This window comes from Ahaetulla prasina, chromosome 1 (assembly GCF_028640845.1).
Source record: "Ahaetulla prasina isolate Xishuangbanna chromosome 1, ASM2864084v1, whole genome shotgun sequence".
Classification (NCBI taxonomy): Eukaryota; Metazoa; Chordata; class Lepidosauria; order Squamata; family Colubridae; genus Ahaetulla; species Ahaetulla prasina.
Window position 1 is genome coordinate 373,803,816 of NC_080539.1, and position 16,120 is coordinate 373,819,935.

The following is a 16,120-nucleotide window of genomic DNA, read 5'->3' on the forward strand; positions in this document are numbered from 1 at the left end:
CATATGTTTTATCCTCCAGTCCCCTAATCATCTTTGTTGCTCTTCTCTGCACTCTTTCTAGAGTCTCAACATCTTTTTTACATCGTGGCGACCAAAACTGGATGCAATATTCCAAGTGTGGCCTTACCAAGGCATTATAAAGTGGTACTAGCACTTCACGTGATCTTGATTCTATCCCTCTGTTTATGCAGCCCAGAACTGTGTTGGCTTTTTTAACAGCTGCTGCACTGCTGGCTCATATCTAGATGGTTATCCACTAGGACTCCAAGATCCCTCTCACAGGTACTACTATTGAGCAGGTACCACATATCGGTACTGGTGCATTTTGTTTTTGGCCTAAATGTAGAACCTTACTTTTTTCACTGTTGAATTTCATTTTGTTAGATAGCGCCCAATGTTCAAGTCTGTCAAGATCTTTCTGTAACTTGAGCCTATCTTCTGGAGTGTTGGCTATTCCTGCCAGCTTGGTGTCATCTGCAAATTTGATGAGTTCCCCATCTATCCCGTCGTCCAAGTCATTGATGAAGATGTTGAAGAGTATTGGGCCTAAAACAGAGCCTTGGGTACTCCACTGCATACTTCCCTCCATGTGGATGTAATTCCGTTGAGGACTACACGTTGAGTCGTTGGTCAGCCAGTTACGAATCCATCTGGTGGTGGTGCTGTCTAACCCACATTTTCTACTTTATCTAGTAGTAGGTTATGGTCTACTTTATCAAATGCTTTACTGAAGTCCAGATATAGTACAATGCTTTTCAGATTGCCTTAAAGCTCCAGAGAAGAAAACTAAGAGAAGGGAGAATATCTATAGAGAGTCTGAATTATCCATGTCATGGTGGTCCCAAAGGTGCCCAGCATTTTAGAGAATGGAAAAAGCAGGTCTTGGGACCTTCAGTTGGGTCAGGTCCAAAAGGCAACTGGACATTCTTGTTTTTTTCTTGAAAATGTTTCACTTCTCATATAAGAAGCTTCTTCAGTTCTAACTGACTGCCAGGGAATGGATTTGTATTCTTTGCAGTCATTTGGTCATTAGTACTCAGAGGATCAGTCGTAACCTTGAGAAGTGAAAGGTTTTCAAAGAAAAAAGAAATAGAATAGAATAGAATAGAATTTTTATTGGCCAAGTGTGATTGGACACACAAGGAATTTGTCTTGGTGCATATGCTCTCAGTGTACATAAAAGAAAAGATACGTTCATCAAGGTACAACATTCTAAGAAAAAAGAAAGAAAGCCCAATTGCCTTTTGGAAAAAAACACCTTTGGGACAAGGAAATGGTTTTCTTCCACAGTTCAGTGGAGAAGACATTCTGTATTAGAGAAGAAGGTGTTTTACTAGTTACGCAACAGATTGCTGGAGTGCCCTGTGCTCTTAGATACACAATGTATTATCAAATTATTATTTTAAGATTAAAAAGAAATAGCTCTGTTAGGAACTGTAATGAGCAGCTGTGGAAGGGAGGTTAAGGTTATTGGCTAGAAGCAGGAAGATCTTGAGTTCGAGACCATCTTTATCTCTTAAAAGTTGCTTGGTGACTTTAGGCTGGTGAATCTCTTTCACCCCCAATGATCTCATAAGGTCTTTCTGGTCCCTTCCAATTCCATAGGTGTTTTTTTTATTCTACGACACTAAAAATAAACTTAAAGGAATAAATAGAAACAATAGTAAAAGTTCAGGAAGTAGAACAGGAAAGGCACTTAATCAAAGTATCATAAGCAAAAGTAAATACAGGTAGTCCTCAACTTACAACCACAATTCTTTTCAGATGTTGGAATGCTGCCCAAGTAAATGCTATTTTCCAAATAAACCACAGATTGTGGTGTAGAGAATAATTGAGAATATCATTACTGTAGCAACATCACGACCTCAATGAAAAAACAAATTAATTGAAAACAGAAAAGTGCTTGGAGAGGAAGTTCAATACAGAGACTAAACAAATACTTAAGAACAAACATTTCAAAGAAACTAATTGAATTGGGCTGTACTGTATAAATCTGTCGAGGTTAAACTTGAATCCTGTTGACTAGCAGAGACCTCTGTGCTGTTTTCTTGGCTTAATACAAAATGGGTTCAGCATTTCTTTTTAATTTGTTGAGTTGGTGCTACAGAAACCTAAGAAGTTTTTGTTCAGCAAGCAATAACATTTACACTTAAATACTGCCCCATAGCACTTTACAGCCCTCTCTAAGCAGTTTATAGTGTCAGCCTCTTGCCCCCAACAGTCTGGGTCCTCATTTTACTGACTTAGGAAGGATGGAAGGCTAAGTCAACCTTGAGCCAATCTGGATCGAACTGCTGGCAGTGGGCAGAAATAAATTGATTACAAGACTGAAAATATAAGTATGAATTAGTCTCACTTACACAAGAAAAGTATAGATCTAATGACTTAATGCTTCTTAACTGATGTTTTTTTAATTGATTACATGCCATCAAGTCTTATATTAACTTGTTCTTTTATGAGAAGAGCTTTCCAACTTTCAGTAAAAGGTAAGACTGTTCAAACTCTGCTTCCGATTCTTAGTTATGGGACAGGAGCAATAGAGTCCTGTCTTGTCTATGGAAAGCAGGAATTTGTATAGCAAGTTCTTACAGTGTTGGCTTTCAGTTAGATTTAGTGTCACAGCCACAGCTGACTGAAGAGATCAGTGAATGGTCTTTGAGGAGTTTCTTTCAGTCCACCTATCTCACAAGGTTGCTCTTATGAGAAAAAAAACCTGGGAAATCTCCCATGTACAGTAATTTGCCTTGATAAAGCCATTTTATTTATTCATACATTCAAAGAATAAGTAAGTGGATAAGTAGTTTGAAAATTAGTTTTCTAAATCTTCCTGAAACCAAGATAATACGAGTGCAAAAGAAAATGACTGTTGGAATAAACACACAAATACATAATTTCAAAAATTTATTTCAAAATTCAAAGCAAAAAAAAAACATTCCCATTTATGAAAAACAAGTTGTGGCACAAAAATATTGCAGACAAAACTAAAGTGATTAGATATGTACCATGCAGTTGGTGGTATAGAAATATTTTTTCCATTAAAATTTGCCCAATACAATTGTGTACAAGTAAAATTCAGGTGAAGGAAAAGCAAAAGTATAATTCAAAGCAAGGTTTTACCTGCACATTTTATAACATCCTGATAAATTATAAAATTTATCCAAATTCAAAAGGCAAAATGTACATAACCTTAATGTAACTGGGTATTTTCCTGGGCTTGTGCAACTACCCACACAATTCAGGAAAAAATATGTTTGATAAAGTATTCCCAATAGGAGTACCAGTTTGGTATAGTGGTTGAGGTGCTGGATTCAGAATTCTGAATGCTAGAAACTGAATTCTAGTTCTGCCTGAGGTTTTCTGCCAAAAACCAACTAGGTTACTTTCGGTCTGTCTGTCCCTCGCAGCCCAACCCACCTGCTTTCTGTAGGGAAATAGGAGTATTATGTATGTTCACTACCTTAAATGACTTACAAACTACATTAATAAAAGCAGGATAAAATCTTTATGCTACATATGCACCCATGCACTTTCCAAATCACACTTTTGCCTTTCGCCAAATTCATATTGCTTTTCAGATCCAATAAACTTAATTTGCATCAGAAGAGTAATAATAACCGTGAAATGAAGTGGCCATATGTAATAGTTATAACAGGCACAATTAACAATTTTATTAAAATTTAAGTTTGCTAATTCTTAACAAATTTGGAGAAATTGATAGCAATGGACATTGGAAAAAGTCAGTCAAGAAATATCTAGGAAGATCCAGATAAAATAATATAGAATTGGGCTGAAATAAAATTTCCGTTAGAAAATATATCACAAACGGTAAAATAAAGCTTTTAAAAAACAATAAACCCTAATATTGACAGTTTAGGGACCAAATAGGCTGAGCTGAACTGAAAACTAGTCCTCTATTTACAATGGGTCATTCAGATTTATGAAAGAAGCCCATAAGGTTCTTGCCACCCAATTTTGAAATAACAACAATCTCAATACAAAACACATGCAGTTATGTGATTGCACTTTGGGTGCTTAGCAAGCAGCTCACATTTACTGCTTTTTGCAGTATCCCATGGTCACACAAACAATTTTTGACATTTTTTGCAATTTTCCGGTATTTATTTCCAGTTTCCAATAAAAATGCCCATCGGGTATAACGGATTTGGTTAATGATTACTGCATTTGATTAAACATGGCATTCCTTAACAGCCACTGCAAAATATGTAAAGATGTGTCCAGTCCATGGTGACCCACTTAATGTCCACGTTGACTTACAACTATAATTCCAGACTCAATTATGGTTGTAAATCAAGGGTTGCTTATAATTTGAGGTTAAGTTTTGAATGGCCTGAGCTCTGGAGACGGGACATAGTCAAAAGAACAATGTCTTACCTACTTTCCCAGAGAAAGCAAAAGGAAGCTGCGGTTCAAAATGCTTTTGCGGGTTTTTTTAAACAAAAAGTTATGAACCACAACGATCAAACAAAAATATTAAAAAGGAGAGGGACATTAAAAGGGACACTTCCAAATGTCCTGCTTTCAGGCTATTTTCCTCTTGTTTCCCTAAACATTTGTTCTGTATTTTTCTAATGGATTTATCCACTATAGTTTTAAAAAGATGAAACAGCATATCGGACTTAAATATCATGTTGCAGGACAGGGGAGAAATATGAGGAAACTAAGTATTAGAGCAAAAAGTGAGAGAGAGCTCTATCCTGGGGGAACCTGTTTCCCTGGCAGATGGGAAATCTGCTAGATTCTATTTAATCCTGCTTACATTATTATAAGAGATCTTGAGTCACAGTCTTGTCTTGACTACAAAGCCAGCTTACAACATTTTTGGCAACGACGACGATAACGGCTTATACACCCACACCTCCTTCCTAACAGTTTCTTGGTGCCGTTGCTGGATATTAGACAAAGCTTTCCCAAATTTTCAGAATGATGCTTGCCCCGTTTTCTTCTGTAAGTGAGAGCCAGCTGTTAAAATAATAATCGTAGTGATTCAGACTTGACAATGGAGCTATGCGATTAAAGGAAAGGCAATAAACAGATACAGATAAAATTGCTGTAAAGTGGGTATAAAGGCTTAAGCAGACTTATTGCCTTGGTTTGGCAGGATTGTCCTGGTTTGGCTCCCAAATCCATGCATCCCTGCCAACTTACAAAAGAATTCTGGAAAATAGGATTTAATTGCTTGAAAATACAGTAAGACTAGTTGAAAAACAGAGTTTGAAAGATTTCTTTCCTGAGGTGAGAGGGGGAGCAAGTATACAGGTTTTCTTTGGTGCAGATTTGAGAAACTAAAAGACTCCTTAGAAATAGAACTTGTTTCATCAGCTAAGTTTTAAAAAATGTGATATGAAGTTAGCTGAGCTGAAAATATATGGCTTTGAGGCAGGGGGTGAAATCCAGCAGGTTCTGACAGGTTCTGGAGAACCAGTAGCGGAAATTTTGAGTAGTTCGGAGAACTGGCAAATACCAACTCTGGCTGGCCCCAGAGTGGGGTGGGAATGGAGATTTTGCAATATCCTTCCCCTGCCATGCCCACCAAGCCACACCATGCCCACCAACCCATGCCCACAGAACCGGTAGTAAAAAAAAATTGGATTTCACCATTGCTTTGAGGGCAGAGCCTAGAGTAGATTGTAAACAGAACTAGTACAGGTAGTCCTCGACTTACAACCACAATTGAATCCAACGTTTCTGTTGCTAAGCAAGATAGTTGTTGAGCTTTGCCCCATTTTACAGCCTTTCTTTCCATTGTTATTACCGTATTTTTCGCTTTATAAGACATACTCCCCCCCTGCCTCCAAAGTGGGTGGAAATGTCTGTGCATCTTATACAGTGAATGTTGCCAAAGCCACACCCACACTTCGGCCTCTGCCTCCCAGCAATTTACCTCCTTGCAGCAAACAGCCTGGTCAGCTTCAGCACAGCCTGATTTAGCACAAGCAGCTAATTGGCAGTTGGATTGGCCTCCCGGAATATCGACAATCAGTGGTTCCAGGCTGCAGGGATCGCCGTTGCCACCCATCGCTGCCACCTATTGCCGCCTCCACGCGCAATCCCCGCCATCTGAAATAGGCCAAAAATGGAACGCATGAAAGCTGAAAATGGGACATGTCGAGGCCGAAAATGGTGTGTGCAGAGGCGGCAGTGGCGATGCCCGCAGCCTGGAACAGCTCATAGGTGGTATTCCGGGAGGCTGATCCAATCGCCAATCAGCTGCTCGTGCTAAATCAGGCTGTGCTGAAACTGACCTGGCTGTTCGCTGTTTGCTGCAAGGAGGTAAATTGCTGGGAGGCAGATTTTTTTTTCTTGTTTTCCTCCCTAAAAGCTAAGTGCATCTTATAGTTTGGAGCGTCTTATAATCTGAAAAATAACCACAGTTGCCAAGTTAGGAATATGGTTGTTAAGTGAATCTGGCTTCCCCATTAACTGCTTATCAGAAGGTCACAAAAAGTGATCACACATCCCGGGACACTTCAATCGTAATAAGTACATGCCAGTTGCCAAGCATCTGATTTTTGATCTCGTGACCATGGGGATGCTGCAACAGTCAGAAGTACAAAAAGTGTTCTTGTGCTTTTGTAACTTCTCAAAGGTCACTAAATGAATGGATATAAGTCGAGGAGTTCCTGTATATCATCTCCATATCTACCATGGCCAAAGACATATGACTACTTGAGTCATAAGTGAAGTGGATTGCTCCAAAAACAGGACCAAAGCAGACAAGTGATTTGTGTTAAGGCTGGACTGAAAGTAGCTGAGGGGAAACGAGTCGGCAGGATTGGACCCCGTTCAAAATGGAGACAGGAATTCTCTGCATGAAAGGAAAGATCTTTGGTTTAGAGTAGGGGTGTCAAACTATATTTCATTGAGGGCTACATCAGGGTTGTGTTTGACCTCGGAAGGGTGGGCATAGTCGGGGTGGGCGTTTGACACAGGCTCAAGATGCATTTTTTCCCCTTCAATTTCAAAACAGCTATTCCAGACAGGGTGGTTTACTTTGTGGCACAAATAGTCCCAATTCCATAATGTAGAGATTAAAGACATGTAGAGCAGTGGTGGATTGCTACTGGTTCTACCCGGATTGGTGAACCGGTGGTGTCGTTGGGAGGCTCCACCCACCTGTGTCAGACGCTTCTGCGCATGCACAGAAGCACTGCGCGCAAGAGAGTGCATGTGTGCACAAGCGAACCAGTAGCAACGGGGTTTTGCAACCCACTACTGATTTAGAGTCCCCAGCTGATATAGGGCTTGACTCTTGTATAGAGTAGAGCATAAATGAACTGACAATTTCTCCAGATGTCTCTAAAAACTCCAACAATCTATCAATCTTTGTTACTAACTATGACACAGCCCTAGAGGAGGACTTAATATTAGTAATAATTTTCAGTATATTATATGTCCACAGTAGTTCACTGGTATACTAATTTAGTTACTCTTACTGGCGGGAAACCCCTGATGGACTTTTTGCTGAAAAAAAGAAAAAAAATGTACATCTCTTCCCAAGACCTCTGAAAGGCTTTGTTGTCTTCCTACTTTAAGGGAGGTGCCAGAACATAATTTTGGGAGGGTCCACCTCTCCATGGCTATGGAAGACTACGGGCCCTTCTTTGCCCCTCCCCCTTTTTGAAGGTGCCAGGTAGGATCACCTGGAATTCTGGAACTGGACTTTATTTTTATGGAATAACCCTGAGATATGTTTATGCAGCACTCTGCTAGCCAAAACAGGCTGCGGAGAGAGACTTGTGAGGCCCCTGCGTGGCCCATTTTCAGCCTCCATGGCCTCCTGCAGCACTCTGCTGACCGTAAATGGTCCATGGGGGGACTTGTGAGGCCCCAGCGTGGCCCGTTTTGGCCAGCAGAGGCACTGTGGGCCAATCCGTTGATATTTCCAGGCCGGCCCCACAGGCCAGATCTAAGCACCCTGCGGGCTGGATCCGGCCCACAGGCCTTGAATTGGACACCCCTGGCTTAGAGTGAGCTATCTATCCAAGACTGTTCAAGGACTCACTTGGTCTTTTCTTGAAGTGCCGTAACGTCTCTGGTGACATTTCTTGGGCTTGGGTGTCGGCTGAATGTCTGGCGCTTGGGGAACGCCTTGAGAAGCATTGTCAGGATCAACTGTCTCAGGAAGACTTCCCAATATGCTTTTAAATTCTTCAATGGTCTGAGAGAAGAATGAAGTTACATTACCTTTTGCTTAAACGGAGGCTTTCTAGGGCTTAAAAGTACCTCTTTTTAAAACCTTAGTAACAGGGGTGAAATGCTCCCGGATCGGACCGGCTCGCGCGATCTGGTAGCGATGGCGGCTGCTAGTTCGGAGGACCGGTAGCAAAAATCCCTGGCCATGCCCCTCCTGCCTCTGCTGAGCCCCACCATCAGCAGAGGTTTTTTTTTTTTAACTTTTAAAAGAAGGTTTTGCTTCAGCCGAAACATGCCTTTAAAAGTAAAAAAAAGCCTTTGAGGATCCCGCCTCTCAGCTGAGATTGGCAGAGCCTTTAAGCTTAAAAAAAAAATTTAAAGGCTACTCTGGGGATCTCACCTGAGTTCCTCATCAGCAGAACCTTAAAAAACATGTTTTCTGTAGAAAACATGTAGAAAACCTCCTTTTAAAAGAGTCTAAGACACTTACCTGATTACTGATCGACCTCATGGTTTTTTTCCCAGCCGGAAAGCCCCAGTTTCATTTTTAGCACCAGACAGAACTAATCTAACTTAGCTAATCTATTTCATCATTGAGTGATTAATGTTGGCTGGCTTTGCTGGCTGAGGAACTCTGGGAATTGAAGTTCACAAACCTTAATAATAAAATAAAATATTTGTGCAGCTTTCTGAGATTTGGTGTGCTTCTGTAGTGTTTCACTCTAACTACACAAACACACAAAATCTCAGAAAGCTGTATGTGGTATTTTGTGTGTGTATGTATGTGTCAGTTGTGTTGTGAGTATGTAAAGTTTGAGTTTTTTGTGGCTGTGTGAAGTGTGCAGCTGCTTTTACCGTGTGAGTCAGTTGTGTTTTGTGTGTGTGTAAAGTGTGAAAGTTGGTTTTTGGTACCTCTTATTGTTTTTTTATACTTTGTTTATTATTTTTATTATTTATTGTTATTGGCCACGCCCACCCAGCCATCTGACCACCAAGCCATGCCCACCAATTAAGCCACAGCCACAGAACCGGTAGGGAAAATTTTTAGATTTCACCCCTGCTTAGTAAGGCCACACCTTGAATACAGCATCCAGTTTTGGTCACATTACAAAAAAGATGTTGAGACTTCGGAAAAAGTGCAGAGAAGAGCAACGAAAATGACTAAAGGCCTGGAGACTAAAACATGAACGGTTGCAAGAAGTGGGTATGGCTAGTCTAGAGAAAAGGAAGAACTAAGGAGTAAACATGTAAGTAACATGAGAGCAATATTCCAGTATTTGAGGAGCTGCCGCAGATGGTCAACTTATTCTCCAAAGCACCCGAAGACAAAACAAGAACAACGGGTGGCAACTAATCAAGGAGAGAAGCAACTTGGAATTAAGGAGAAACTTCCTAACAGTGAAAATAATTAAACAATGGAACAGCTTCCCTCCAGAAGTTGTGGGTGCTTCATCACTGGAAGCTTTTAAGAAGAGATTGGGCAGACACTTGTCTCAAATTGTACAGGGTCCTGCCTGAGCAGGGGGTTGGACTAGATGATCTCCAAGGTCCCTTCCTGCTCTATTCTGATTGAATTGCTTGAGGCATACTTGTGGCGTATTTGCCTGATCCCTTCAGACTCCTCCAGTCATTCTTGTCTCGACTCCTGCAAAAGACGTATTGCAAGCCGAATCCAGGAAATTGTAAATGTCTCTCTGACCAAAAGATGTGATCCCAGGCCCTTCAGGCTTGTTGTAATTGCTTGTTTACATGTTTGTCTCTCTGAGGTCATTACGTTTGACTTTACAATTGGACAGTGAGAGTGATCAGAATGATGCCTTATTACCTGTTTCAGGCTGATGTGGGCCCATTCCTCTTCTCTAATCTGAACATTATTGTATCCTGCCATTTAAATCTCCCCTTCAAACTTGTTTGTGAGCAAGAAAATTTTGTCTAGCAGAATAGTGAAACAGGGCTAGAATGCTCAGATAACAGGATGGGAGTTCAAGGCTGAAACAAACACTGGACACATGCATACCCCTGTCAGTTGCGTCCCAAAAATTGCATAGAGGAATCTGGAAATCGGCACTCGGGTCTCCCTGGATGAACTCGAGTCACTCAGCCTGACCTATATCACGAGATTTGTGTGGGGAAAAACAGGAAGACGGAGAGCTGCAGATAGAGCTTTGAGCTCCAGATAAATGACGGGATTTTAATAAACAAGGAACGAAAGGAAATCGTAATTAAAACATGGGAGTCAGATCCCTTCATGGCTCCTGTTTGTTTAAAAAGAAAACAACTCTACTTGAGTTGCGACCAAACGGGGTATAAGTATAAGAGAACGAACAAAGAAAGAAGAGCCAGAAAAAGCCTGCAGCCAAACTTACCCCATTCTTGGTGAAATAACACTGACAGATGTTTTCCTTTCTGGCTGATGATCCACAAAACGGGGAGAGCATCAAATCATCTTGCTTGTCACATCAGACATATTAAGCTAAGCAAGATCACATCAAATACCTGTACAATTAGCACAGGGGCCCCCCAAGGCTGTGTGCTCTCCCCACTTCTCTTCTCTCTGTATACCAATGACTGCATCTCCAATGATCCATCTGTTAAGCTACTGAAGTTCGCAGATGACACAACAGTGATTGGTCTCATTCGAGACAATGACGAATCCGCATATAGACGAGAGGTCGAACAACTAGCCTTGTGGTGCAACCAAAACAATCTGGAACTGAACACACTCAAAACCGTAGAAATGGTGGTAGACTTTAGGAAAAACCCTTCCATACTTCCACCTCTCACAATACTTGACAACACAGTATCAACAGTAGAAACCTTCAAATTTCTGGGTTCTATCATATCGCAAGATCTCAAATGGACAGCTAACATCAAAAACATCATTAAAAAAGGACAACAAAGAATGTTCTTTCTGCGCCAACTCAGTAAGCTCAAACTGCCCAAGGAGCTGCTGATCCAATTCTACAGAGGAATTATTGAGTCTGTCATTTGCACCTCTATAACTGTCTGGTTCGGTTCTGCAACCCAACAAGAAAAACACAGACTTCAGAGGATAATTAGAACTGCAGAAAAAATAATTGCTACCAACCTGCCTTCCATTGAGGACCTGTATACTGCACGAATCAAGAAGAGGGCCGTGAAAATATTTGCAGATCCCTCGCATCCTGGACATAAACTGTTTCAACTTCTACCCTCAAAACGACGCTATAGAGCACTGCACACCAGAACAACTAGACACATGTACTGTTTTCTCCCGAAGGCCATCACTCTGCTAAACAAATAATTCCCTCAACACTGTCAGACTATTTACTGAATCTGCACTACTATTAATCTTCATAGTTCCCATCACCAATCTCTTTCCACTTATGACTGTATGACTATAACTTGTTGCTGGCAATCCTTATGATTTATATTGATATGTTGATCATCAATTGTGTTATAAATGTTGTACCTTGATGAACGTATCTTTTCTTTTATGTACACTGAGAGCAGATGCACCAAGACAAATTCCTTGTGTGTCCAATCACACTTGGCCAATAAAAAATTCTATTCTATTCTATTCTATTAAGAAAACCCTATACAGCACAGAACAATCAAAAGAGGCAAGACAAGGAAAGAATGTAGAGAAGAGTAAGAAAGATGATTAAGGGACTGGAGGCTAAAACATAAATTAGGAATTAGGTAGGTCTAGTTTAATAAAAAGGACTCGGGGTGACATGATAGCAGTCTTCCAATAGTTGAGGTGCTGCCACAACGAAGAAGGTGTTAACCTGTTCTTCAAAGCACCTGAAGGCAGGACAAGAAGCAAATGATGGAAACTAATCAAGGGGAGAAGCAAGCTGGAATTAAGGAGGAATTTCCTGATTATGAGACCAATTAATCAGTGGAACAGCTTGCCACCAGAAGTTGTGGGTGCTCCAACCCTGGAAGTTTTCAAGAAGAGATTGTACAACCATTTGTCTGAAATGGCACAGGATTTCCTGCCTGAGCAGGAGGTTGGACCAGAAGATCTCCAGAAGGTCCCTTCCAACTCTGTTATTCTGTTAAGGACCTGCAATCTTTATGTTGCTACTTAATCGGCTGACTCAAGCCATTCACCCATGGGAGTCGGGGGAGAACCTGCTTCTAAATAGCAATGGATGCATACTAATATGAAGTATTACTACTGTTTTCTAAAATCTTAGTAAGGCCACGCCTGGAAGACTGCATCCAGTTTTAGTCACCACATTACAAAAAAGATGTTGAGCCTTGCGAAAAAGTGCAAAGAAGAGCAACTAAGATGATTAAAGGCCTGGAGACTAAAACATATGAAGAACAGCTGCAGGATTTGAGTTTGGCTACTCTAGAGAAAACGATAAGGGCGGGGATATGATAGCAGTATTCTAGTATTTGAGAGGCTGCCCCAAAAGAAGGGGGTCAACCGTCGACTTATTTCCCAAAGCACCAAAACCCAAGACAACAAACAATGGATGGAAAGTAATCAAGGAGAGAAGCAACCTGGAATTAAAGAGAAACTTCCTAACAGTGAGAATAATTAACCAGTGGAACAGCTTGCCTCCAGAAGTTGTGGGTACTTCATCACTGGAGATTTTTAAAAAAAGACTGGACAGCCACCTGTCTGAAATGGTAGGGTCTCCTGTTCAAGCAGGGAGTTGGACTAGAAGACCTCCAAGGTCCCCTTCCAGCTCTATTCTGATTGTATGAAGATTTTTCTCCATGCATGAGCTCTAAATCTGTAGTATACTCCCGAGTTTGCTTACCCAATCACTAAACTGGTTCATCTTCATCCAATAGGTGTGTTTTCCCTCATCGGCCTCACGGTTGTGCTTCTCAACCATCTGCAGATTCTTCTCCCATATGGCTCTCCGGGAGGCCTCTTCCTCCTAAGGGAGCCAAGAATAGACAGTCTATATTCTCTCCTATCTCAAAGCATCATTTGTGGATTGAAGAACAGTTAAAATCTTAGCTTCTCAAAATGGATCTGATTTATTCGATTCTTATCCGACCTTTTATTTTAAAAGTTACTCAAGGCAGTGAGCGTACATAATACTCCTTTCTCCCGATGGTTGTGAGATTGCTGCTCAGCAGGCGAGTAGAAGGCCTCTGAGTACATATTGAGTGTTTTTTCCCTGCTCTGATCTGTGTTTAAGATGAGTACCAACTTCTATATATTCTCTAGGTTGGAGCACGGAGTAAAACAGAATTGTAGGACCCTGAGCAAAGGCCACAATAATCTAGAAAAAGAGGCAGGAAAATGGAAGAGAGCGCTTCAAAAAGTTAAATTTGCACCTTCAAAGAGAAAGTTTGCACTGCATCTCTTTTGGATGCCGTTTGGAACTTCCTTTAAAAAGAGGAGGAGAAGGAGAAGCAGAAGAGAAGAATCTTAGAAGCACTAAACTGATGTCTTAGAATTACTGAAACATGAATTAGACATTTATCTCTGTGAGAACAAAGCAAACTCACATCAGTGTACACTCTCTCATAGGTCCTCTTCCAGTCTCTCCAGGCTTCTTCCAGGGCCGAATCCTGCGCTGCGGAAAACTCTTTCAGGGAAACCAGCAAAGTAAGCAACATCACCCAGCTTGAGTGCATTGTCGTCTTCTAGAAAGGCCAAAAAAAAAAAGCTCTTCTTTACCTATTTTAAATCAGCCAAATTCCCCAATATCACCAGGTAAATCCCTGCCATGAAATTACCACGGTTGGCACCTTTCTCAGTGTCTTCTCCCGATAGTCATATAATCCGTTTTCACTTTCTACTTTCCTGGACTAAACAAGTATTTAGCTTTATCCTTCAGCCCTGTTGCTGTAATTGCATCCACGAAGGGACTTTTGAGTTGTAAAGACTGCCTTCTAACCTTGATGTCTTAATGAGTCTCTGAAGAACTCCTTTACAGGAATTAAATTACAGGAGACCCTTTAGAGTACCCTGGTTCAACCTATCTGTCAGGAGAAAGCACATGCAATTTTAGGGAGGTGTTTATGGCTGTCTCACCAACTTTGATCTGCTTCTAAGGATGGGAACATCAGGAGGAGGGTGAGAGCAGCCAATTGTTGTCTTCCTTAGCCAGTTGAAAATCCTCCTCCTGTTGCACTGGGATATTTGTTGGAATTTGGGACTGGGGGCGGGGTGGGGGAGGAAACATAGCTTTCTCTGCTCGCTCCTTGTTCACATCACAAAAATGAATGGACTGGCCAGCAGTCTTGTTTTTCTTCCCTTGTCCTGCTCCTGTGAGTTATGAGTTTCTCTCCGACAAAAAACTGCAGCCAGGAGGATTGGCAGGGAAAGAAACACGACGAGGGATGGGAAGTCAAGAGATATTCAGTGAGAGGATAGATAGCATGTGTTGCAGGGGGAGAGCCTGAGTAAATAAACTTCATGCAGTGAGGAATTAAAAGGAAGTTTAGAGAAAGAATGGAAGGAAACCCTCCTGTTGCTGCTGAGAGAAGGTAGGCAGTGCAGATCTTTGGATGAGGCCACATCTGGGGGGGGGAGGGAACGAGGGAACGAGAGGAGGGGGGAGAGAGACAACAATAAAAGTTGGAAAGGATCTTAGACCAATGCCCTGCTCAAACAGGAGACTAGCATTTCATGGCTGTCCAATTTTTTTTATTATTTTTTTTAATTGGATTTTTATACCGCCCTTCTCCCGAAGGACTCAGGGCGGTTTACAGCCAAAGATAAAAACATAAACATAAACGAACATTAAAAGCTTATTAAAAAACCGATTCTAAAAATTTGGCCAAATCAAATTTAAAACTAGCATCAAACCATCATAAAACCCCAATTTAAAAATTTCGTTAGGCTAGCCCCGCCCGATGAAATAACAGAGTCTTGAGCTCGCGTTTGAACATTCAGAGGTCGAGGAGTTGGCGCAACCCCGGAGGCAACTCATTCCAAAGGGTAGAGGCCCCCACAGAGAAGGCTCTCCCCCTGGGGGTCGCCAGTTGACATTGTTTAACTGACGGCACCCTGAGGAGGCCCTCCCTATTGGAGCGCACAGGCCGAAGGGAGGCTGTTGGTGGCAGTAGGCGGTCCCGTAAGTAACCCGGTCCTGTGCCATGGAGCGCTTTAAAGGTGACAACCAACACCTTGAATTGCACCCGGAAGACCACTGGCAACCAGTGCAGACTGCGCAGGAGAGGTGTTACATGGGAGCATCGCGGTGCTCCCTCTATTACCCACGCAGCCGCATTCTGGACCAGCTGGAGTCTCCTGGTGCTCTTCAAGGGGAGCCCCATGTAGAGAGCATTGCAGTAGTCCAGGCGGGAAGTGACAAGGGCATGAGTGACCGTGCATAGGAAGTCCCGGTCAAGGAAGGGACGCAACTGGCGTATCAGGTGAACCTGATAAAAAGCTCCCCTAGCGACGGCCGTCATATGTTCTTCAAAAGACAGCCGATCATCCAGGAGAACGCCTAAGTTGCGAACCCTCCCCTCCCCAAATCTTATTTTAAAAACTTCCAGTGATGGAGTACCCACAATTTCTGGTGGCAAGCTGTTCCACTGGTTAATTATCCTTGATGTCAAGAAGTTTCTCCTTAATTCCAGGTTGCTCCTCTCCTTGGTCAGTTTCCATCCATTATTCCTTCTCTGGCCTTCAGGTGCTTTGGAGAATAGCTTGACCCCCTTCCTCCTCTCTGTGGCAGCCCCTCAAATATTGGAACTCTGTTATCCTGTCTCCCCTGGTCCTTCTCTTCACTAGACTAGCCATGCCCAGTTCCTGCAACTGTTCATCGTATATTTTAGCCTCCAGTCCCTAATTATCTTTGTTGCTCTTCTCTGCATTCTGAGTCTGAACCTCTTCTTTTTTTCTATATTGTGACTAAAACTGGATCCAATATTCCAAGTCTGGTCTTTTCCAAAGCATTATAAAGTGGTACTAACACTTCACGTGATCTTCACTTGATACAAGTGTCCAAAAAGAGTCAACAGTGTCTCGATGGCTCATCATTAATCGGTGCTAGTT

General features: G+C 41.8%; 1 protein-coding gene across 4 annotated transcripts in view; it reads right to left on the bottom strand.

Annotated features, from left to right (window-relative positions):
• Positions 1–2,913: 2,913 nt before the first annotated feature.
• LOC131188395 (cathepsin J-like) overlaps positions 2,914–16,120 on the bottom strand; it is a 41,750-nt gene continuing 28,543 nt past the window's right edge. Inside the window, exons 1-5 of one of the 4 annotated variants that reach the window (XM_058163647.1) lie at positions 14,147–14,245; positions 13,618–13,755; positions 12,915–13,037; positions 8,024–8,179; positions 2,914–4,980 (exon numbers count right to left, since the gene is read on the bottom strand). In XM_058163647.1, the coding sequence (XP_058019630.1) occupies positions 4,816–4,980; positions 8,024–8,179; positions 12,915–13,037; positions 13,618–13,746 (573 nt within the window). In that variant the 5' untranslated portion in view covers positions 13,747–13,755; positions 14,147–14,245 and the 3' untranslated portion in view covers positions 2,914–4,815. Of the gene's footprint in view, positions 4,981–8,023; positions 8,180–12,914; positions 13,038–13,617; positions 13,756–13,848; positions 14,123–14,146; positions 14,246–16,120 lie in introns of those variants that run through there. The other 3 variants (XM_058163646.1, XM_058163645.1, XM_058163644.1) reach the window with 3 other exon arrangements.